General features: G+C 32.4%; 1 protein-coding gene across 1 annotated transcript; it reads right to left on the reverse strand.

The window, feature by feature from the left end:
* Positions 1 to 955: 955 nt before the first annotated feature.
* On the reverse strand, positions 956 to 23,392 carry LOC132753030 (zinc finger protein 596-like). Its single transcript, XM_060743444.1, has 5 exons — positions 23,311 to 23,392; positions 11,316 to 11,398; positions 10,899 to 11,003; positions 9,599 to 9,815; positions 956 to 7,375 (listed from the first exon to the last, which is right to left on the reverse strand). Exons 1-5 carry the CDS (start codon positions 23,390 to 23,392, stop codon positions 7,188 to 7,190), a joined length of 675 nt encoding a protein of 224 aa, XP_060599427.1. The 3' UTR covers positions 956 to 7,187.
* Between the last annotated feature and the right edge of the window lie 1,038 nt (positions 23,393 to 24,430).

The raw sequence follows: 24,430 nt of genomic DNA on the forward strand, positions 1-24,430 counted from the left end.
ACGTGTACATAATGAGAATCACTGCCCCCGGGCAGGGCCAATTTTTGACATATCAAACATCAAAGCTCTATGCCTTGAACCTTCAGACAAAAATTTTTTTTTCACTATATGTACATAATGAAAATCAATGACCCCCGGGGCGGAACCAATTTTGACCCCAGGGCTATAATTTGAACAATCTTGCTAGAGGTTCACTACACAATGTTTCATGCAAAATATCTTAACTCTATCCTTTGTAAATTAAGAGAAGATGATTTTTTAAGTTTTAACTATACACATATAAGATATACCTATGGCTCCCAAGGGCGGGGCTAATTTTGACACAAGAGGCAAAATTTGAACAACTTTGGTAGAGTACCTTTAGATGATATTATTTAACAAATATTAAAGCCTTGTACCTTCAGATAATAACATTTTTTTTATTTTTTTACTATATGTATATATTGAAATCAATGACCCCCAGGGCGGGGGCAATTTCAACCCCAGGGCTATAATTTGAACAATCTTGCTAGAGGTTTACAACACAATGTTTCATGCAAAATATCTAACCTCTAACATTTGTCAATTGCTAGAAGAATTTTTTTTAAGTTTTTACTATATACATATAAGGAAAAGCAATGACCCCTGGGGCGGGCCGATTCTGACCCCAGGGCTATAATTTGAATAATCTGGGTAGATGTCTACCAGACGATGCCTTATGCAAAATATCTAAGCTCTAGGCCTTTTGGGTCTTTACAAGAAGGTGTTTTAAGTTTTTACTATATGTACATATAGTGAAAATCAATGACCCCGGGGCGGGGCCAATTTTGACCCAAGGGCTATAATTTGAATAATCTTGGTAAGGGTCTACCAGATGATGCCTTATGCAAAATATCTAAGCTCTAGGCCTTTTGGGTTTTTACAAGAAGGTATTTTAAGTTTTTACTATATGTATATAGTAAAAATCAATGGCCTTATGCAAAATATCTAAGCTCTAGGCCTTTTGGGTCTTTACAAGAAGATTTTTTACATTCATTCTTATAATTCCTTTTGGTTGCCATGGCAACCAGATTTCTGCATGGAATGAAATTCTTTGAACAACTTTGGAAGCCCTTCACCCAAGGAACAATCCTGCCAAGTTTGGTTGAAATTGGACTAGTTAAGTTCACTATATAATCTATATAACACACGCACAAACACACACACACACACATACATACACACAGGTGAATCGCTATATGCCACCGCATCGCAGATGCTGCGGTGGCATAAAAATGAACAAAGGGCAAAAAAAAACCCAAAATTAGGCAAGGCTGTGTTTAGGTTCTTTTAGGCGGAGTTATGTTTTTTTGCACTGCACTTCCATTCAATGAGATCTATCTATCTATAAAGTTTCCTGATGATATCTCTTATAGTTTCAGTAACTTCATATTAAGGCACAACATCTCTTAGGTCAGGACCTTCATGTGTTACAGTGTATCAAACTCAAACTGACCTTGATATATATATGACTTTAACCTGGAATGTGAAATTATTTTATTTTCACTGATTATCGCTATAATTGACTGTAACTTTGTATTTGATGAATGGATTTTTTTCATTCTTGGATTAAATAACCTTCTTCAGAAGACATTCTTAAAGGTTGAATTGATTTTGACTGTAAGAAATGTCAAGATCAAAGTATTTGATTTTGAAGTTGTCATCATTTTGTTATTTATGTATGGATTTGACTCATATGTGGACAAAACAGCACTTATGACCAAACTGAAACAGATAAGTGGAATTATATAGTTATGAAATTGACCTGTACATGACCTTGACAGTCAATCATTGATTTTTGATTTTATTTTCGTAACTTTCTCCTAGACTGAATAAGAAAAAAAATACCTTTAATTTTCTTTTAAAAGATGATTACACTCTTTTTTTTTTGCATTTAGAAAAAGTAAAAAGTCCGTCATTGCCCATGCCTAGTGAGTGCTCTTGAATTTATTTACTTTAATGATTTAAAAAATAATTTTGAACTGCTCCTCTTATACCACTTTGCAATTTCAATGAAAATTTACATTGATCAAGTTCTTGTGCATATTACACAGATTTTTTGCTCAGCCCTTGAATAAGAGATGTGTTCTTTTGTTAGGTGCAATTTCATCCAAACTTTACAGGAATGATTAGTACCAAGTCTGTTGATGCAAATCGTCATAATTTTCTGATTCAAAGATTTTTGTCAAAGTTATGGCCCTTAAATGGTCACAACTTTGATCAGACTACTCTTACACCACTAACTTTGTTCCCTACAGAGGAGGGAAATTTGTTCCACATAATAATAAGGGGGTTCAAGCTAAAAATTTGTAGCGTACATTAGACCATAATGGGTAATAAATGTGCTTGTTCTGAGTAATTGTTTTTATTTGTATTTTACATTTAACGATTTTCAAGTTATAAAATTTATCAGATTTCTATTTACAGGTGAAATTAGGATTCCTGATGAGGGGTCATACCCATGAAGATATAGATCAAGTTTTTAGTAGGATAAGCACCCACCAATCACATGTTGATGCCCCGACATTGCCAGATTTGCACAATGCCATCAGAGACAGCACCACTCCTGCTCCAGTAGTATCCAGCTTAACTGGAATATATGATTACAAAGAAAAGCTGACGCATTGTAGAGGTTTGATTTAGGGGATTTCAGCTCCTCATCAATTTGTATTCAAGGAAGTGGACGGGAAAATTGTCATGATATACAAGAATTGGCCAATCCAAACAGAGGAATGCAGATCAGTAGACCTCAGTGAGCACATACTAGACATGCAAGAACTTCATAGTGCTGCCCTCAACACAACAAAATCCGGTTGAACCGGGTGATGCTCCCCGAGAAGGTTTTGGGCACAGGAAAGTATAAAAAAAATGAACAAAGTGCAAAAACCCAAAAATTAGACAAGGCTGTGTTTAGGTTCTTTAAGCATTGCAGTTCTATCCAATGACATCTATCTACCTACAAAGTTTCAAGTTGGTATCTCTTATAGTTTTAGAGTTATGTCCCTGACAAAAGTCAAAAAGTAAAAATAAACAAAGGGCAATAACTTCAAAATAAGACAAGGCAGAGTTATGATTCTTCAGCACTGCACTTCTACCCAATGAGACCTATCTATCTACAAAGTTTCATGTTGATATCTCTTATAATTTTAGAGTAATGTCCAGGACAAAGTTCAAAGTGTCAAAATGAACAAAGGGCATAACTCTAAAATTAGGCAAGACAGAGTGACTGTTCTTGTGCACTGCAAACCTACTTAATAAGATCTATCTACCTACAAATTTTCAAATTGATAACTATTATAGTTTTAGAGTTATGTCCCGGACAAAGTTCAAAGTGTAAAAATAATCAAAGGGGAATAATTAAAAAATTAGGCAAGGCAGAGTTACTGTTCTTGTGCACTGCACACCCTCTCAATGAGATCTATCTACCTACAAAGTTTCATGTTGAAACCTCTTCTACTTTAGGAGTTATGTTCCGGACAAAGTTCAAAGTGTAAAAATAAACAAAGGGAAATAATTCAAAAATTAGGCAAGGCAGAGTTACGTATTTGTGCACAGCACACCTACTCAATAAGATCTATCTACCTACAAAGTTTCATGTTGATACCTCTTGTTGTTTCAAAGTTATGTCCTAAACAAGCGGACAGACAGACGTACTGACAAAATGGTACTTATGTGACTTTTCCTTTGATCTTTTTGGCCATTTTTAGTCACACAAGGCTTAAAAAAGGCACACAAGCAAAACGAAATGAATAGCATCAAAGAGAGTTTACTGTTACCCGCAGTCACACAAGTACCTCTGGGTTCGTACGGTACAGACAGACGGACGGACAAGGCAGTGACTATATACTCCTCCGAAATTTTTCGGGGAGCATTAAAATTAATGTCTTCAGGTTTGAAATGACATTGTTGATTAAGCTTAAATATTTATTGGGTGATAATACATGTAGTCACTAAGCCTAATTTTCATGTATATTCTTAATCCTTTACCAAGTGGTATTTTATTTTCATTGAAATTTAAGACATGAAATAAAGTTGTACTTTATCATTTTTCTTTTTGTCATGTGGGCAATAAGAATAAACTTACATCTACTTCTGATATTCAGGAATTGGCATTTTAGGCCTTCAAATGTGCTATAATGCAGGAGCTTCCGGGTGCCCCGGCCCCCTGGACCCCTTGTTGGGCGTTGCCCTGGAGCCACTAGGGGCCCTTGCGGCCCCTTGGCTCCAAACAAAAAGTTCAGGTTTTAAAAAATTTTCAACTTGCACCCATGCTAGTTCTAAATGCAGAGTTAATTTAATTACTTTAATCTAAAACTTTTGACTTGCATTTCGGGATGCCAAGATGTTTACTTTAACCTGTGCATTAAGCGGAAAATTGCACCCATTAAAGTCAGTTTTAAAACAAATGGTCAGCACGAATTAAAGCGAACAATTATTTAACCCAACACACACTTGCTTATCAGATATGGTTAAGGTTACACAAGATGAATGCATAATCAAATGCGTGATGAACGCCTTTTCAACAAACATGTGGACACAGTAAAAATGCAGGAAAACAAATGAACTTAAATGATATGAACAATTATTTGATGAACAATCAATAGAACATACTGGAAAAGGAACTGTGCTGTTACAAGGCACAAGAATATACATGTGTTCCAAATATCTGCTGAGAAGCATTGTAGATCTAGCACACAAGGGTCAACGGGAAAATATAAGAATGCAAGGCCTTCTTGTGTGAAACTATCTGGTTGCCGTACATGGAAAGCAGTCCTACTTAATACTGCAAAGACTGACATAGACCAAAATATACTGTCAAAACCACATATAAACCAATTATATTACTAAAATGTGTTTTATATTGTACCACAAACTGCATACAGACCAACAAAGACCTCTTAATTGATATAAAAAGTGCAAAATGTTATTTTTCTTAAGATAAAGATGTTTAAGAAAAATAAATTACAAATAAATAAATTATGCGATAAATATCCTTTCGTTGGGGGAAATCATAATTCCAGGTACAACGAACTACCCTTAATAATCTGTTACACCGAAGAACAAGTTATTGATTTCAAATTCTTTGTAAAATCCAAGGCTGGTGTTGTCGGTGTAGACAGAACATTCTGTCCCGGAAAATGTTTTGTTACCACAACTTTGTACAAGGTACGGAAAGAAACAGGAAAGCCTCCTATTATTTGGGGCTTTTAATGTTTAATTTGGACGGTTAGCAGAATACTCATTAACATTGTGTTAACCACATGACAATTTTAAAGTCAGTGAATGCGGACTTTTGATTTGTGAAAATATGCCATATCTGGGTACAAGCCCGTATGAACTTGTAGAGTGCTCGTGCTGTGGGATGGGGATTCTCGAAGTGATGTGCGCTTTCAAATATAGATATCAAAGCCCTGTGATGGCTGCCAAGGACCCAGGCTTTTATTTAAATGAAATGGATCATGAATTACAACTTAAGAAAAACCATAACTAATATTTTCATACAGACCAACAAAGACCAATGAATACTGCCAAGACCGAACACAACCATCAAAAGTCTCTTAAATTGCTTAAAGAAATCAAAGAAAGAGGGACAATATGTTAAATGTTCTTAACTCTCAGATATGGTAAACTTGCATCGGTACTATACACCACTGAAAAGAAATCTTGAAAACAAGAGGAGGGTGTCCTGGTAAGAAAACTGTCGAGAACATTTTTAAACGAAAGAGGTTGCTGTGTTTGAATATTCAGGCATCATGGTCAATTATGATGTATCACATGGGAAATTCTTAGTAAATGAACAGATTTATGTTAGAACAACCCAAAGTTTGTAGAAAACATAAAACCTTGAGCACAAAACAATATCCCAAGTGAAGTTTACTACAGATAGACGATTTAACAAATTACCACAGGATTTGAAACAGTGTCAAAACTATCGAGCAAATGAAAAAAAAAACAAGACATTGAAATGATTAGCACCAAGCACTTCTTTCAGTTATAGAAATGTTGAGCCAATTTTTTTCTCACTATTTCTTAATTCGCTGGACCTAGAAATAGAGCACATTGACATATTAGAGGGGTATGAGGAAAAGGCACTGACAAATGCCATGGACGCCACCATGCAAGGCGTAACACGCAAATTGTTTTCGTCACACATAAAGGACAAAACCACTAAGTATATCCCCTACAAATGGCTGAAAACTGGAGCAGAAAAACAAGATTTCAAATATCTGATATTCAGCAAAAATGGAGCTGCAACAGCCATTACGTTTGTAGCATTTGATAAAAGAAAGTATAGCGTCAAAGATCCAGACTTTCTCAATCATTATGAGAAACAAGTGGAGACCAAACTAGCTGAAAACATCCAATGCAGTTATTTCTGTTTTAAAACTTTCAAACTGGTCTATCTATTTATGTTGCGAAAAAATGTAGAATAAAACAGCGTTATCTTAAAGATTTGCACCTAACAATGAATAAACCTTTTATTATAGTGTTTTCTGGTGTTGTTATTTAACAGGAGGGTCATGATGGCCTCACCACAGATTGCCAGATAATGTCACAAGTCTTTTATACAAAAGTGAGTAATAAGGAATCGTTGGATGTGTGTTTTAACCCAGGCTAAATAATTTATAAACCATTAAGTTATGTAGTTTCTTTAGGAAATGCTACATGGAAAATATCTAAGTTCTTCTCACAAGAAGTTTTAATTGTATTTAACTGCATGTACATGTACATGTATATAAGTCTTCATGAAAAAAGTGACCAGTGTGGTAAGTTCAATATTGACTACATGGGCAAAGATTTATATATCTTTTATATAAGGTCACATGCAATGACACATGTGAAATATCTATCCTCTGGTGTGAAATATCTATGCTCTGAGAAATAGTGGTTTCCTTGATGATTAAAATATCAGTTTTAAAGCTTGTTTAGCTTACGAGACCTTCTTATGCCCCAGACTGGCTTCAATTTTATACAAGTCTCAGAGGGCGACCTTAGGATCATTGCTGTGAAGTTTGTTCAAAATCTATCATGTGGTTTAGGTGGGAGGAAATGTTGTTGAAAGAAATTGTGGATAATGTTTAACAGACACATTGCCATCACAATATCTCACCTCTGAGCAATTGTGCTCGGAAGAGCGAAAATTCAAATGACTTGAAACTTAAAATATGTTAAGAATTTCCTTTCTTGTCATGTGTTTTCTCATGTTTTACACGATTGCTTTTTGACTTGAACCTTCTTTGACAAATGTTGCAGACGTGCTCACGTGCTTCCGAATGAAAAGTCATTGTATGGCGCTTTAATTCCTGTGCCTTTTTAAACGAGCGATTGCAGACTGAACAGATGTATGGTTTCTCACCTGCAAAAGAAATACATAAACTCATGTTTCTGGCAAAATATTTAAATAGTTTACTGATACACTGAATTCAAGACAAAACATTGGGTCAGAAAAGCATGCCAGAAAAGGTAAAATGTCGTAATACCGAGAGTCTACTAAACACATGATCCTAAAATATAATTATGTACACAATGCATATAGCCTACAAAAGATAACTACATATATTTACGCTATTATCTATGTTACGTCTTACCGCACTATTTGACTTCAACATCACTTCTGACGTATGTTGTTATTCTTTATATATATTACTATTAGAGATTTTGTACGAACCTACACAACGCCTTTGTATTATTACTTTCAATATCAAAACCACTAATAAATAACTGTGACCTAACAGTGGTCATGTTTCATTTGACACATTTGATAACAGAGACATTTTCTTCTTTTTTGTCTTTTTTTTATAGACATAATTTTCTATGATAAATTGTGCATCAATCATTTTCAGGATAAAAACTTACCAAGCGAACAACTGTTCTAACTTCTACTCGCAACCAATGGATCTACTTACAACCAGTACACCGGTATGTCTATTATTTAAGTCAATATTCCCTTGCAACAGTTTGAAATTGCAGCAGGATAAACATTGCAAAAACTTTACTAAGATGATTTTTTCATCTGACAAGACATGTATTAATCATCTAGTTCCATATAAATGTACGAACCCGAGGTGAAAATTTATCTTGTCATGACATTTCATTTCAAAAAACTACAATGTGTGGGATAGTAGCTTTAAAATATGCCACAGACATAGATTATTATGTTGACAGTATTTAGTATCACATGCAGTATGAGATATACACTATATGATCTGATAGGAAATATGTATATTTAGCTGACAACATATTGTTCTAGAACTAAATATTACCGATAAACACTTTCAGAACAAACAGACGACAGGCTATTCTTAACAGTAGTTTTTCGAGTAAAGATAACTAATTGGGTATCTCACTGTTTAAACTGATGTAAAATGGTCTCACATACATTTGGTATGCTTAACAGTTAATTTAAATACTTTGGTGTCAAAAGATGTGTTGAACTATATTCTGTGACAAAACTAAGATCCAAAGCCTCCCATTTGTGTAATAGATTTTAAAATCCAACATTAAATCACAACAAACTAGCGATTTAAAAATGGTTTAATTTGTATTGTTCTAGCATAAAAGATAATGATTTTACTTGAAGACGAGGGAAACAACTCCTATTTTTTCACTCGATATATCTCTGTTATTTACTTAGTTCATTATGGAAAGTCTAAGTGTTTATGGGTGTATTCAAAATATAAATGTCTGTACTATATTGCATGTACATGTACTTATATCATTATCAACATTATTGATCAAGAAATGTTTTAAAAGAATATCAAAATTATACACTTTCTGTTTTCTTTCAATATGTATTGTAGACCACTTCACTATAAAGGATGTAACACTCTTGTACCTACTTATTGCACAATAGTTCAAAACCACTTCAGCCTGATATAATCTTAACCTGCGACTAAAGTGCCTTATTTTTTTGCTTATTACAAATCATTCTTTATGTGAAAAGACATTATGGAAACTTTTACTTTCATTTAGCACTTTTTTTCTTTTAGTTTTGTACAAATGGATATTTCATTCATTACACCATACTTCAAGTGCAAACACTAGAAAAATTTATTTATATCATCATTAGTGCATGCAAACACACGCAAGTCCTTTAGGATATTATGATATACATGTACAGGAAGTTCACTTCCTCAGTTTGAAACATATATCTATCTAGATATGGTGCAAATAGAACCACTTATGTGACAACTTACACTTTCCTGTGTAACTTAAAAAATATTTACAATGCAAGTTTGAATTTATACAAAATAAAATGAAAATGCGCATCCGCGCAGTCTGATCAGGATCCATGCTGTTCGCTTACAGACTCTATAACAAGTGAAGAAACTGATAGTGAACAGCATGGATCCTGATCAGACTGCCCGGATGCGCAGACTGGTCTGGATCCATGCTGGTCGCAAACCCACTATGTTGGTTTTGTCATGACGCGGCTCAAATGTAAAAAAGAAACCTAGACCACGTCCGAAGTTCAGGTTTACTTAACCATACCCCTAAAATTTGAAATCCAAAGTTTCGTGTTATCATAGTTATGTCAAGTTTAATACATTTAAAACTTACAGTATTTTAAATTACAAACCAGAATGTCTTGATATATGGTCTTTCAGTACGTAATTACTTCTGAACATCTTTGGACACAGTGGACACTGTAGAGTTCTCTCACTTGTATGTGTTCTGATGTGTTGACGAAGATTTGGCATGTTGTTAAACTGTTTACCACAATACTGACACACATGTCCTTTCTCAGTGATATGATGTAATCTATGACCGTATAAACAGCTTGCTGTCCTGAATACCTATAATAAAAATTTCGCTAACTATATTATATAATATGACATCAGTGATTTTTTTTTCGTGTATTTTACAGCCGAATAAAGGCTGTTTCCCCTAGCCAAAAATAGGTATATTTTCCCCTAAAAATGCCCTGTGCACATTCTTCTCCAGAACCCTGACTTAAAAGCATCTGACTTACATCAGCTAGAAGATAAAGCTGTTCCTATAGATATCCTTTGCTATGTATCATGCATGTTGAAGTGAAATGAAATTGAAAATTTCATGAAATGTTGGGTAAATTACATTCTAAGTTGTTAGTATTTGATTTCCCCTTTTCTGATTTATCGCGCTGTATTTTCCCCTTCAGAAAGCCACAGGTTGTTTTGAAAATTGCAAAAAAAAATCACTGTCAGACATACTAAAAAACATCTAATAAACTATTTATAATAATATTAATATCAAAATATTTCAACGGCACATTATATAATAAAGGTGTTATTTGACACCTGCATCATCTCACATGCTATAGAAGTACATGTATTCTATCGCGACATTAACCATAAAATTATTGGAATAGGATTTGGTGCAAATGATATATAAACCTGGAAAAAAACTCATAATAATTGACATTAAGCTGTGCAAACTCATAATAATTGGCATTTAACTGGGGGAAAACTTATAATAATTGACATTAAGCTGGGAAAACCAACAATAATTTATCATTGTAACAATCTTAATAAACTCAGATTTTCTTAATATGTTTTACCCAATTATTGTCAATATCTATTTTGGTGTCTGTCATTTCATTCAAAAGATGATATTATGTGCCAGTGTTTATTATGCAGTATAGGTGTCTATGCACAGGATACTCCATCTCTACTAAAGATAAGTATAAAAATCAAACATTCAGAAAATATCTAGTTTAGTGGACTCCAGAAGATAATTAATACCAGCAGACTTGCTTATTCACACCGGTACCCCACTTTTGTACATGCTTGTTATTTCCTAAAACTACAAAACATTCAGAACAACCCTAAGAAAACAGAATAAAAACATAGTTACAAAATCACATGAACATTGGGATTTGCTAAACCTACTATTCTTACCATTTGGCATATTTCACATGTAAACTCTTTCTTCTCAGCATGTATTCTCTTATGTTGTTTCAGGTCACGTTTTTTGTACATGCGACCACATACATCACATGGCACCTTGAAAGATGAAAGATATACAAGTTAATATATAGCTTAGAAGTACATGTATACTCATATTTCCATAATTATCTTCAGTACAACTACAAGGGAAGTAAAGGTATAAATCCCCAAATTAATGAATGAGTTACATAAAAATTTTAAGTCCTAAACACTTGTGAAACAGTCCAAGTTATAATGTACAGGGTAAGCCTGAAACCTCAAACAAATGCTCATCAACACTGACACTAAGTTGAAAAATCGAGCCCAATTATCCGATATCTTTTGAATATTCGTGCCAAAATTTATAAATTTTAAAGTACATGTACAAACCTTAGTTTTGTTCAAAACAGGTTCATCTCGTTGAATTTTCTTTTTGGATTTTACTTCTGTACCTATTTGTCTGTCAACATAACCTACACAGAAATAAAATAAAATAGAGGTTACATATTACAATTGAAAGTTTCATTGTTTCAGTATTTATTGCAATTGGTGGTAATTGCTAAAATTCAGTCTATAAGTTTCTGCCCTAACTCATCCCAGGCAAAATGACTTTTTACCGAAATTACCGTTAATCTGTCTTGGCGCTTTCATGTCAATTATGTAGTGGACTCGTTTCCAAATTATGTTTGTCAATCAAACTATCATAAGATTTTGCATTATGTCTTAATTTATTGCCTTTAAACTGACTTGTTTATATCTAACTAAATAAAAATTACTCTAAAATAATGAAGACACAAATTTTAAGGTCCAGTGATTTTTTCAAATTTTTCAAAACAACCTGTGGCTTTCTGAAGGGGAAAATATAGTGGATAAAGCAGAAAAGGGGGAAACCTGAAATCAAATTCCATCAACTGAAAATGGAATATACCCACACATTTTATAAAAAATAAATAATTTCAATTCAATTTAACATGCATGGTAGATAGCAGAGGCTATCTATAGGGACATATTGCTCTCTTCTAGCTGATATAAGCCAGATGCTGGTAAGTCATGATTCTGGTACTAAAGAGCATGAGGCATTTCAGGGGACAATATTAGCATTTTTAGGGGAAAATGTAACTATTTTGGGCTAGGGGAAACAACCTTTATTCGACTGTAAAATACAGTGAAACAAAATCACTGAGGTCTTACTCATTCATATAATTACATGGCACAATTTCAACCTGGGACATTACATAACAGGACAAGCAACTGAAGATCACTGGCGCTTTATCTCTTAGTACAATCAGGGAAAAGCAATGCCCACAATTTGTCTAGTTGATTCAAGTAAAAAAATTTTTTAAACATTGTAAATAAAAAAATATAGCAGGGCCTTTTCTGACATTCATAGATAAGCAGTGAATGTCAGACGTTTCACTCCCAAGACATTCCACTATTGAGACGTTTCACTCCCAAGACGGTTCACACCTAGACGATTCACTCCCAATTTGTCAATTGTATGGACGTTTCACTCCCATTTTTTTTAGATTTTTTTTTTAGGAAAGTTAACAAATATTTTTCCATTTTTAATAGCCATGTCAGGATTGATTATTTATATTGATGTATGTTTTTTCTGTTGTAGATAAGCATTTTAAGTTCTCTAATATACATTTTTTAAATTTTTGTTGCATTGAAAAATGGTTTAACAGGTGATGATAAAAGATATGGTTGGTAACTATTCAAAATAAAACACCCAATTGTTAAAAGGAATTCATACTTATATAAACTATAATATAAACTATACTATGCTCATTCTTGAGAATATTATTTTCATTATTATTACTTTTGAATTTTTAAATCTTGAAGTTCTTTTATAAAAAATAAGCCACATGAAAATAATGTCATTAATTTGATATCATTTTTTTATCAAAAAAATAATTGTTGAAATAATAAAAAATATCAATTACCGGTATGTATAAATATAAAATTAAAATATTTGTTATTTCATGTAAATCTTAAACAACGATATGCAAAATATGTGTATAAAATTAATTATTCTTGTGAATTATTTCTTTATCAATTTATTAAACAGTAGCCATTAAACAAACATAGGTAATTGTGGTGTTAACAGTCAATCTCATCACCTAATTAGTTGTATAAACACTGAGACCAACAACTAACAGTTTGACATCACCATTAAATCAGTTGTATAAACACTGCACTTTAGCATCAACAGTTTACTAATCAGTTGTTTATTGGACCATTAAAATAGTTTTTCGATAAAATCCAATTAAAACAAAAGTCTTGGAAACAGAAACTTCTCAATTATAAGTTTTGTTTATAAACAAATGAAAATAATATTTAATCTCCAGATATATAAATATAAATTATTTTTATTTTAGAAAATTTGCAGAATGTTTACATACTTAATGCAAAGAAAATCACCTATGAATTCTTATCATTAACAGCTGTAAAGAACTATAAGATAATACAATTATATCCAGTCAAACATATATCCCCCCCCCCCTAAAAAAAAAATATAAATAAATTAAAATAAAAAAATAAAAAAGAAGAACACTAATCACAATGTATGTTAATTTTAATATGTTTTTCATGCAACTTCTCTGATATCTAATATCATTATGCTTATTGTTAGTCTTTATTATGTTGTCTCACTTTATGAAAAGACAATTTTCTTTTATATTGAATTTTAGTCACAAAAATAATGATTTGACATCACAAATATTAATAAAATTTCCAATGCTTTTATTTAATTTTATTTCTGATTGCAATGGCCATTCAGTTAAATTACTTATCTATAAGACTATATCGGTACTGCTTGACAAAGGTTTAAACCTTCTAATACAGGGTAGAAAATTTCAGAATTTTCAGAATATAATATATTTACTGTTTAAAAAGTATTTATGATAACAAAAATAATGCATTCTTACCTGTTCCACATTTACGATAATAAATATAGAAACAGGGATAACAATTATGATATACAAACTTAAGTACTAAGTTAATAGTCATTAACAAAAAGTGAAATTTCCTTCCGTAATTCATTTTTATTAAATTTAAGGTCTTTTTATTTTTAGTCTATCATAAGTCCAGAGCTCCAGATAGCGTGCGTATAAGCGTAAAATACGCATAGAAAATCTAAAATACGCATCACTTTTAAAATTCGTGCGTCACAGTTACGCACAACAAAATCAAAATACGCTCGTATGTCAAAATTTATGCGTGAAAGAATAGAAGTGTAAACATTTGATATGTAAAAAGAAAATGTTTTGAGCATAAAAATACAATATATTTCCATTTTAGTGCATTGAAAACTAAAAATTCCGTTGTCAACAACGCATGTTAATCAAAGTGCTGAAGGCACTGCAGTTGGGACGTATGAAGGATCAAATAACTATTTTTTCTATTTCGGGGCAGATAATTCAATGAGTGAAGGGTGTTGCCGGTTGATAAATATAAAGTGCACAATTCAGTAAATGAACAGTAGATGATACAATTATTTTATGACACACATGTTAAATATAATATTTAGGTTACATTGTATGTGTAGGTCCATCATAAACCGTTCTTGGCCTTTTTTGACAAGAGCAACAAGTGAAATTAGAGCTACCAGAGGAAACTGCAAGCTTGACTATTTTAACACATGACATTATAAAGGGAGACAAAGCTATGAAAAAATAATCAATTGTGATATATATCAAATTTTCTGTATCAGTATCAAGTAAACACTCAAATGGTCAATATTTTTTGCATCACATTATATGAATGTGACCATGTCATTAGAACTTATAATGGCCTTTGTTTACTGCAATTCTCATGCTAATCTCTTTCACTGTATAACGTTTATAAAGTTTCAATCAAATTCCTTCAATATTTTAATCCTCTCTCTGAACAGTATCATGAAATATATACGGAGATAATTCAAAAAACTAAGTAATGTAGAATTTTGGTTATTTGACACAAGACTTCTGCTCACTAGTCTCTACAACTGTATTTAGTTTGAGTGTGATATCATTGAAAAGATTTACTCCAGACAACCATTATTTTAAAAGTTGTTGAACATGTATTTTAAGAGATGATAATTGTAAAATTAAGCTAGAAACTAGAACTCCGCAAGTCGGATGTGTCGCCTTGTGAACAATGTAGTTTAGGAGAAATGGCCAGGACAAAAATGAAATATGAAAAATAACAAAGGGCAATAACTAAAAAAATAATAAGTGCAGAGCAGCAGTTTCTGAACACTGCACTTCTTATCAATAAGATCTATCATTCTATGATGGTTCAAGTCCATAGCTTTCATACTTGAGGAGAAATGACCAGGACAAAAATAAAGAAAGAAAATCAACAAAGGGCAATAACTCAAAAAATAAGATATGCAGAGTACCAGTTCTTGTGCACTGCACTTCTTCTTAATGAGATCTATCATCCTATGAGGTTTCAAGTCCATAGCTTTTATACTTAAGGAGAAATGGCCCGGACAAAATTAAAGTATGAAAATAAACAAAGGGCAATAACTCAAAAAATAAGAAATGCAGAGTACTGGTTCTTGTGCACTGCACTTCTTCTTAATGAGACCTATCATCCTATGAAGTATCAAGACCGTAGCTTTTTTAGTTGAAGAGAAATGGCCCGGACAAAATTTAAGTATGAAAATTAACAAAGGGCAATAACTCAAAAAATAAGAACTGCAGAGTACCGGTCCTTGTGCACTGCACTTCAGGTTATTAAAAGAAGCATGCATACCAAGTTTGAAGTCAATCAGACTTATAGTGACTGAGTTATGCTCCGGGACGCCGACAACGACACCGACAAAAGTAACTCCTATATGTCACCTTTTCAAGGCGACACAAAAATTAGGGTTATTTGAAAAAACACTTTCTTTCACTTGATTATTTTCGCTGTGTAAAAGTTTAATCAAATTTCATCAACTCTTTTTCCAGTATTTCTCTGGACAAGCATAATTAAGTACATGTATAATAAAGGTAGATAATTAAATAAGAGGGCCATGATGGCTCTGAGGTTGCTCACCTGTATATACACCCCCCCCACCCTGCAGGGCCAGTTTTAACCCAAGGGCTTTTATTTGAACAAACTTGGAAGACATCCATAAGAAGATGATTCATGCTAAACATCAAAGCTCTAGCTTATTGGGTTTTTTAAAGAAGATTTTTTAAGTTTTACTAACACATACTGTTAAAAACAATGACAACCCTGGAGCAGGGCCAGTTTTGACCCCAGGGCTTTTATTTGAACAAACTTTGTAGACACTCACTAGAAGATGTTTCAACTTATAATATAAACTCTAGCTATTTGGGTTCTTTAAAAAAGATTTTTGAAGTTCTTACTATATGCATATAGGGAAAATCAATGATCCCTTGGGCAGGGCCAATTTTGACCCCGGGCTTTTATTTGAACAAACTTGGTAGACACTCATTAGAAGATGTTCATGCTAATTATCTTAGCTCTAGCTCTTTGGGTTCTTTAAAGAAGATTTTTTAAGTTTTTACTATTTGCATAAATTTAAAGAAAATTAATGACCCCCTAGGCAGGACCAATTTTGACCCCAGGGCTTTTATTTTAACAATCTTTGTAAACACTCACTAGAAGATATTTCATGCTAAAAATATCTTAGCTCTAGCTCTTTTAGTTCCTTAAAAGAAGATTTTTTTAAGTTTTTACTATATGCATTTAAAGAAAATTAATGACCCCCTGGGGCAGGACCAATTTTGACCCCGGGCCTTTTTATTTGAACAAACTTGGTAAAACACTCATTAGATGATGTTTCATGCTTAATATCTTAGCTCTAGCTCTTTGGGTTCTTTAAAAGAAGATTTTATAAAGTTTTTACTATATGCACATAGGTAAAATCAATGACCACTGGGGTGGGGCCAATTTTGACCCCAGGGCTTTTATTTAAACAAACTTGGTAGACACTCACTAAAGGATGTTTCAAGCCAAATATCTAAGCTCTAGCTCTTAGGGTTTTTTTAAAGATGATATTTAAAGTTTTTTTCTTTCGGTTCCCATGGCAACCGGAGTTCAGCATGGAATTAAATTCTTTGCACAATTTTTAAAGGTGACAGCCAAAGGAACATTCTTGTGAAGTTTGGATGAAATTAGCTTAGTGGTTTATGAAGGAGATGTCATTTAAAGTAAAAGTTTACGGCCGGACGAAAAGGGATCACAAAAGCTCGACCTGTCACTTTGTGACAGGTGAGCTAAAAACTAAGGAATGGAGTTATGGTTCTTTGACACATTGGAAAATTCGAGTCGTTCAAGTTGATGTAGATTCAGTGATAGTTTGGAATAAGCATTTTTAACTTAAGGGATATAATTAAAACATGAAGCAAGGTAGAGTTATGTTTCTTGAACATTGCACTTCCTCTTTAAAGTCTCTATCACTTTGTGAAGTTTACATAAAATCCCTTCAATACATATCTAGTTATATTCATATTTCGGACAAGAGTGTGAAGGACAAATGTCTTCCTAAGTTCAGACTATGTTTTTTTTCCTTATCAACTAAAAATCTCAAAAACACCATTAAAAACATATTTTCCTCACATGAGCAACCTTTTTCCCCAAAAGTACAAGTCTGTATGGAATGAACACAGATATTTATCCATAATATTACTTGAGTCCATACCGACAGCATGGTTAAGACCGCAACTATATTCTCTCCCTTTCAGGAGCATAAATTATAATAACATGCTAAATCTCTGTATAGTTCTATATCAGATACCAGTATGATGAACCTTACTTTTGTACCATTTAAGTTATAGCAAAATTCAGCTTTTCATTGACATACAGAAATGGGTCAGCCTTTAGTCCCCTCTTAATGAAAATATAAGGGGACTTATAACAACAATTTATTCTCATAGTTTCAATTCTCAGGTTTATTACTTATCATTACACCAGGCAAGCTAAGATACATGATAAAACCACAGGCACTATATACCACATTTACCCATATACGCTCATAATACTATATATAAAGAATAAAGGTCCCTAACGAGAGAAAAATATCATGCAAAACAAACAAAAACATGTTCGGTAAAAAATACACCAGATCACTATTTTATTTTTTGGGTTGTCTCTAGGAATAATGTATCCTATCATTAAACACTTTACTTCATCGAAAATCCTACAAAATGCTCCAAAATACGAGCAAGTTTCCAAATTTCACTGAAATGTCATTGCATGTCGTTTTCGGACGTCCAAGCGATGCGTGTAAACAAAGGTGAATTCTGGTCAATTTCTACAAAATCAACGAATAACTGTTAAGATTTCGACATACTTTCTTTAAGCAACTTGTATACAGTCAAACTGCGATGTCTTTACTTCACAATTGTCGACGATAACACTAACAAGCTAAAAAATTAAAAATAATTGACAGCTCCGTTCCAGAAAGTAGCCATTTCCTACATTACCCGGCACTGAATATAAGGTAAAGTAATGATTGGTTAAGCGGGAAATCCGAGTTTTAACATTTTCCTTTAACACAATGTTCATGACTGGCCTTTACTATTGACAGGGGATTCAAATTCAGACTACCCTCTAAAATACTCCAACTAGTCCAAAGTGTTAATGGTGCCTATACAGTTATGATCACTACATCTGGAAACTGGAGATTCCCACTGAGTGTGATGCTTATCTTCATTCGCTTGACAGTGAACACATGTCCACCTTAAAAAAAAAAACAATAAAAATTATATGAAGTGCAATAATTTGCAAAAAAATGCTTATCTTATTGTCTCTTCTTACATTTATAATGCAGAGCACTAGATTTGTATGTCTGTCATACAAAATGACTTTCAATAATACTATTTAAATATATTTGAAATACAATTCTTTAATAAATACTCATAGTAATACTAAATTCCTTTTTTGTGATATTTTTCTGACACATATGTGCAGACAGTACAGTACACCGTCTTACTGACCTGTGTGAAACTAAGCATGATGGAACGCACTACTTTTACATGCTTTAACACCTGAAGTGATAAGAACAAAAACGGAAAAACCACTTTGAAAATTTAAAACTTTTTCCATGACTCTGTTGGATAGCACTTTACATCAGTTTTTTACATCACATGCCAGCAAAAACACACCTTCTGACAATTCCTTTATTGTATTCGTTTACTCGTATTTGCAATTGTTAGTTTAAATTAAAACCGCATAAGAGTAAATATTTGAATATTAAAACATAGTAACACAGTGAACACAAAATTGCACTTTGCAATATTAAACTCTGAAAAAAACAATGATCGCAATGAACAATAATTTTATTAATAATAATGTCACCCTACGCAACTCTTTATTCAGATTATTTACCCTTCATTGTGAGTAAGCGTTTGAGAGACTGTTGTATAAATTCAGACAGTATACAATAATTTTTCGACGGCATACAATTAAAGTATAATACATTGCTACAAATAAATAAAATAAATTTAGTTTAATAACCAATCTGAATTTCAAAAATATCCTTCAAACTTTAAAAAAAACAGTCTCATAAATATATCTACAATAAAGCCAACATAAAAGAAACTAGAATGTCCAATTAGACACGGGATAGCCCCCACAACCACGTCTGTCAATCTTATGACTCTAGGTCAAATGATTTTATTGTCTACATGTCCACAAGTTGAAAAACTAAAAATCAAAAAAGCGCCAATTCTCTAAAATTTTGTCGCCACAAAAATTCCTCCTTTACACCATCTACACATTAAGTTGTTCATCCCTGAATTTAAGCAAAATCGGCCATCTGTTAAGAGATTCCGGTTTCACAAAATGCTACATATATATTAATGAAAAAATCAAAAAACCAAATTCTGGTTAAATTGGTTGGCAGCAAAAATTCTTCTAAACTACATCACACATTAAGTGTTCATCCCTGAAGTTTAAAGCAAAAATCGCCACCCGTTTAAGAGGAGTGCATTCACAAAATCTACATAGTAATATATCGTGAAAAAAAAATCAACAAAAGGCCATAATTCTGTAAATTTGTGTCGCAGCCCAAAAATTCTTCCTTTACTACCAATTACACCTGAAGGTGCTTCATCCCTTAAGTTTAAAAAAATCTGCCATCCTTTAAAGATGTGCTGCACATAATTTCTTTAACATATATATAAGTAAAAACTAGAAATGCCATAACCACGGATCCCCACACCCACTTTCTCAATCTTATACCAGTCAAATATTTTTTCATTAATTTTTTTGGGGAAAACATCTTATGTTGTGAAATATACATTAAATGTAAAAAGACCTGTTATAATAATCTTCTTAGTCTTGTTTAATCTTATACGACTTTTTTCAGCTACAGTACCTGCCTTTCCCAATGAAATTAAAGAAATGACTTTATTTCCTAAAATATCAATTTTAAATTCATTTCAAATTCATCTGAATACTACCCTCTATTTATAACAATTATATATGTGCTCTATACATTATATATATTTACACAATAATATGATTGTGTACAGACATGTAAGACATAATTAAAATTTGAAAAATTAGGATAATAAATATTAAAAATTTCTTCATATTACTCCACATATACCACTAAAATAGAAAATTTCACATTTATTATATTTTATTTTTTACATGTAGATTTTGGGTAAAAAAAAAATTAAACAAGAGTCGTCAAAAAGTTAAAATATAAAATGTCTAATTAAACACTATAAATTACTTCAACCATGTATTGAGAACAGTATAGATCTATCTCATATCTATCTCTCTTGTTGACATTTTCCCACATTGGTCCGCTAATCCAAATCGGTTTAAAACCTAAGTCCCTGAAGATTTTTCATGTAACATATCAAGTTGCAGCTATTTTTTTGTTCAACTTTCAAGAACAACCTGTGCTTTATATAATGGGAAAACATAGCTCATAAAAAAAGGAGCGAAAAACCAACCACAAATGAATTTACTCCATACATTTAAAAAAGGTAATTCAATTAATGCGTTCCATTGAGTTATTGTCAGAGGAACTGAAATATTTTTCCCAATAAAACCATTTGATAATGTTTATAACACTAATCGTGTACAAACCGTTAATCATTTCGCACTTTGTTTTTCCAGAATAATTATTCAAATTTAAAAAGATCGACCCAAAAATGAAATCTAGACTTTAAATAAATTTAATATTAATTAATATAAAGGTCATAAATAAAATTATCTTGAAATATTCAACAATGGCCCCATTGTAGAGACTAAACCCCCGGACAAACCAAAAAATTGTAGCATATATGCCGTTTCCGAAAGTGCAACACGTTAATATCAATTGTAAAAACGTCATTTCATCTAACTCTAAGTATCATCGAAAATTCGGTACGAAATACTCGATATCTCTACCTTTACCTTTACCTTCTCCTCTTCTGAGCATTTAAGCAAACAAGCAAGGCTGTAAGCTCCTCCTATACAGTATTATCAAGTTAACTCAGTAAATGTCACTGATATTATCTTCAAATTACTTCGAAATATACGAAAAGTTAGTCCTCGGAAACAAAACTTGGCATCAATAAATAAACTTAATTATTATTATTCATCATAATTCATAATAATTTTCTTTTAGTAACTTACCTTATGAGCTAAACAGGCTATAAAGCTCGAAGAAGGTCAAAAAAAGATACCGAAGTTGTCGGATTCATTTAACCTAAATCGTCAACAGAGACGAAAATATCACATCCTGCTAATTCTATTTCAATATCCACTTGCAATTATAAACTGACAAAATTATCCAAAATAATTCTTTTCAAAAATTCGGAAGTATAATACAAAAAATGCTGGATATAAGCGGATGAGAAGTTAATATTCAAAGCCGCTCAACACTATCAGTAACCCCAATTAATTTACTACCCAGTCATAGAATTATGTTACCTTTCAAATTGTATCCGCTACGTTTCTAATACCGTAATTCAAGCTCAATTGCACATTATTTTCAAAAAATAAATTTCTTGTCTCCTCTTCTGTCGTCAATAAATCGAAGTTTTCAGAAATTCAGAGCACTTTTTTTTCTACTCGCGGCGGTTATGCGTTCGGTCATGTCGGAGTGTGATCACTATGAATTCAGCTTACGTTGATATGTTAGAATACAATATAGCATATAGAGTGGCGATGAAACGTCACAGCAGTGGGCGTTACCCTGTATGATTGGAAATTTCGGGTTTGTAAGTGCACTAGTTGGGACTACGTCCCAACTAAAAACGAAAGTAGCAGGAAATACAGAAGGGAGGTAACTCCCGTAGATCAACCTGTGAAATTATTGATGAAATTTGTGCCAGATAATCATCGTAGGAGTTAACACAGTATTAAGTTTGTTTAGGCATGTATTGACATGCTTATGTTTCAATATAAACAAAAATATATCTTAATTTCTTTAACTTTTGTTGTTGGAGCAAAATAACATGTCTTTCACCTGCAGTTTTGTACTCAATATTTTCGTACCCAGTCTACAGTTACGGACAATTTTCTCTCAGACCAATACTTTTTTTAAGGAAAGATAAAAAAAATCTTGTTTATGTTTCTTTAATTCTAATTATCTTGTTTATGTTTCTTTAATTCTAATTTCAACTATATTGTTCAAACATGATAAGGTACATGCCGACAGAAATAAAGACTCCTAGAAAATAAAATAATTTCAGGGCTTCCACAAGTGAAAGTTTGGGAGTCATTTACTCCTTCATTTTGGCCTGTGACTTCCGAAAATCAATACTTTTCTTTCTTTACCTATATAATGTGACTTCCAATATCAGAGGTTTTGAAGTCTTTGACTTCCAAATTTTGAAAATGGAAGCCCTGATAATTTTGCTGTGTATCCTAAACTTGAGTTCCAGTAGGCCTATACTCTGGAAGTCAGACTTTACATGGCATGTTTTGTATTGTTTCACATTAAATCAGTATTTAATTTGTAAAGGTTTTTCAAAAAAAAAAGAAAATAAACAAACAAACAAAACAATAAGTTTAATTTGTTTATAAAAAATGCAAAATGCTATTTGACAGATTTAACCCCTTAAGTTTTTCAGAATTTGCATTTTACCCCTCACTCTACATTTTGAGGGGTAAAAACCCCTTGGCCAAAAAAATTATCTGGAGCTCTGTAAGTCTTATATAAAAAGGGAGTGAATCAGCTTCAAGACGTTTCACTCCCATTCGGGAGTGAAACGTCTTGGTGTGAACCGTCTTGGTGTGAACCGTCTCAATAGTGAAACGTCTGTCTACCCTTATCTATTAGGTATACATGCAGTTATTTGTCCCATTATATTACCCCGGATTCAACTGAAAAAAAAATATAATGAAATTGATCTGTTTTGCAAAGATTGCTAAGTGAATTGTTGCATTAAGTAAATGATTATTTTAAAAAAAAAAAATAATGAAAAATCATACTCACAGTGATCCCATAAGATTGTATTTTTGTCAACAATATCAGCATTCAACTGCGAAGTATGAAGATCTTTCCCTTTAATGATCATGTTTATCACTTTTTTCAGCCCTCCATATATTATCATCATATTCAAGTTGCTGACTGATTAAATCTAATAAATTTAGTGTTTCAAGTTTTTTTGTTTTCTTTGAAAATCTTTTTTCTATACGTGGAGTTGACTATTAGAAATTGCATCTGACACGCAATTATCGCTAACCCTTTCCTTTATCTCATTGATGCTGATCTAATTTACCGATTGAGCTGTACACTGTTCCTCTTTTTTAAACCTCTTTTATTTCGTATTTTAACAATTTTCGGCTGTCAAAATTTTTTCTTTAAAAGAAGTACGCTATCATGTATTTGTAAATTTTTTCCCTCAAAAAGTAAATGAAGAGAGCCAACACGAAAATTAACGTTCGCGTTTCAGTAATTTAATGGCACAATTACCAAGACAAAGTTTTTATTTTTTAAAAAAAGGGGAAAAAAAAAGTGCTGTAAAAATGGGAAATTAAAAAAAGGGGAAATTCAGGGGGATTTTTAACGATTCCCCATAACGACTCCCCAATTAAGGACGATTCTCCATTTTAAAAAAAAACCTTAAAAATTTAAAAATGACAAATGAATTTTTTTTGATTTTTTTTGAAGGCCTTTAATTATTTAAATTAAATTTTCTGACAAAATAATAGTTGCTTCAAAAACATCTCGGTTTTTTGGTGTATTTTTTTCCCCCCCTAAAATTTTTGTTCAAAAAGTTGGTCCAGGGGATGCATTGAACGCAAAAATCGACGCACGCCATTGATAAACCCCGGCCCAACCGTTATCTTATTTCCAGATATTTAAAAAACGTTATTTTGCGTGAAAAGCAGAAAAAACGTTTACATATTCTAAAATTTTACGTCTTTGAAAATTTAATGGGGTAAACAAAAAATTTTTTTAACAGCATGGTAATAGCCCTAAATTGAGAAATAGCTTCCATTCAGGAAAAAAATATCACGTGATCGTTAATTTTTGTGTTTGTGCGTGCGCGCGGTGTGTTTTTTACTATCTTTCAACCTTGGTTAAAAATAACAACAGTTGTTGCAAGGGC

Source organism: Ruditapes philippinarum, unplaced genomic scaffold (genome assembly GCF_026571515.1).
Source record: "Ruditapes philippinarum isolate M1 unplaced genomic scaffold, ASM2657151v2 ctg8388_1_1_1_1, whole genome shotgun sequence".
In the NCBI taxonomy this organism is placed as follows: domain Eukaryota; kingdom Metazoa; phylum Mollusca; class Bivalvia; order Venerida; family Veneridae; genus Ruditapes; species Ruditapes philippinarum.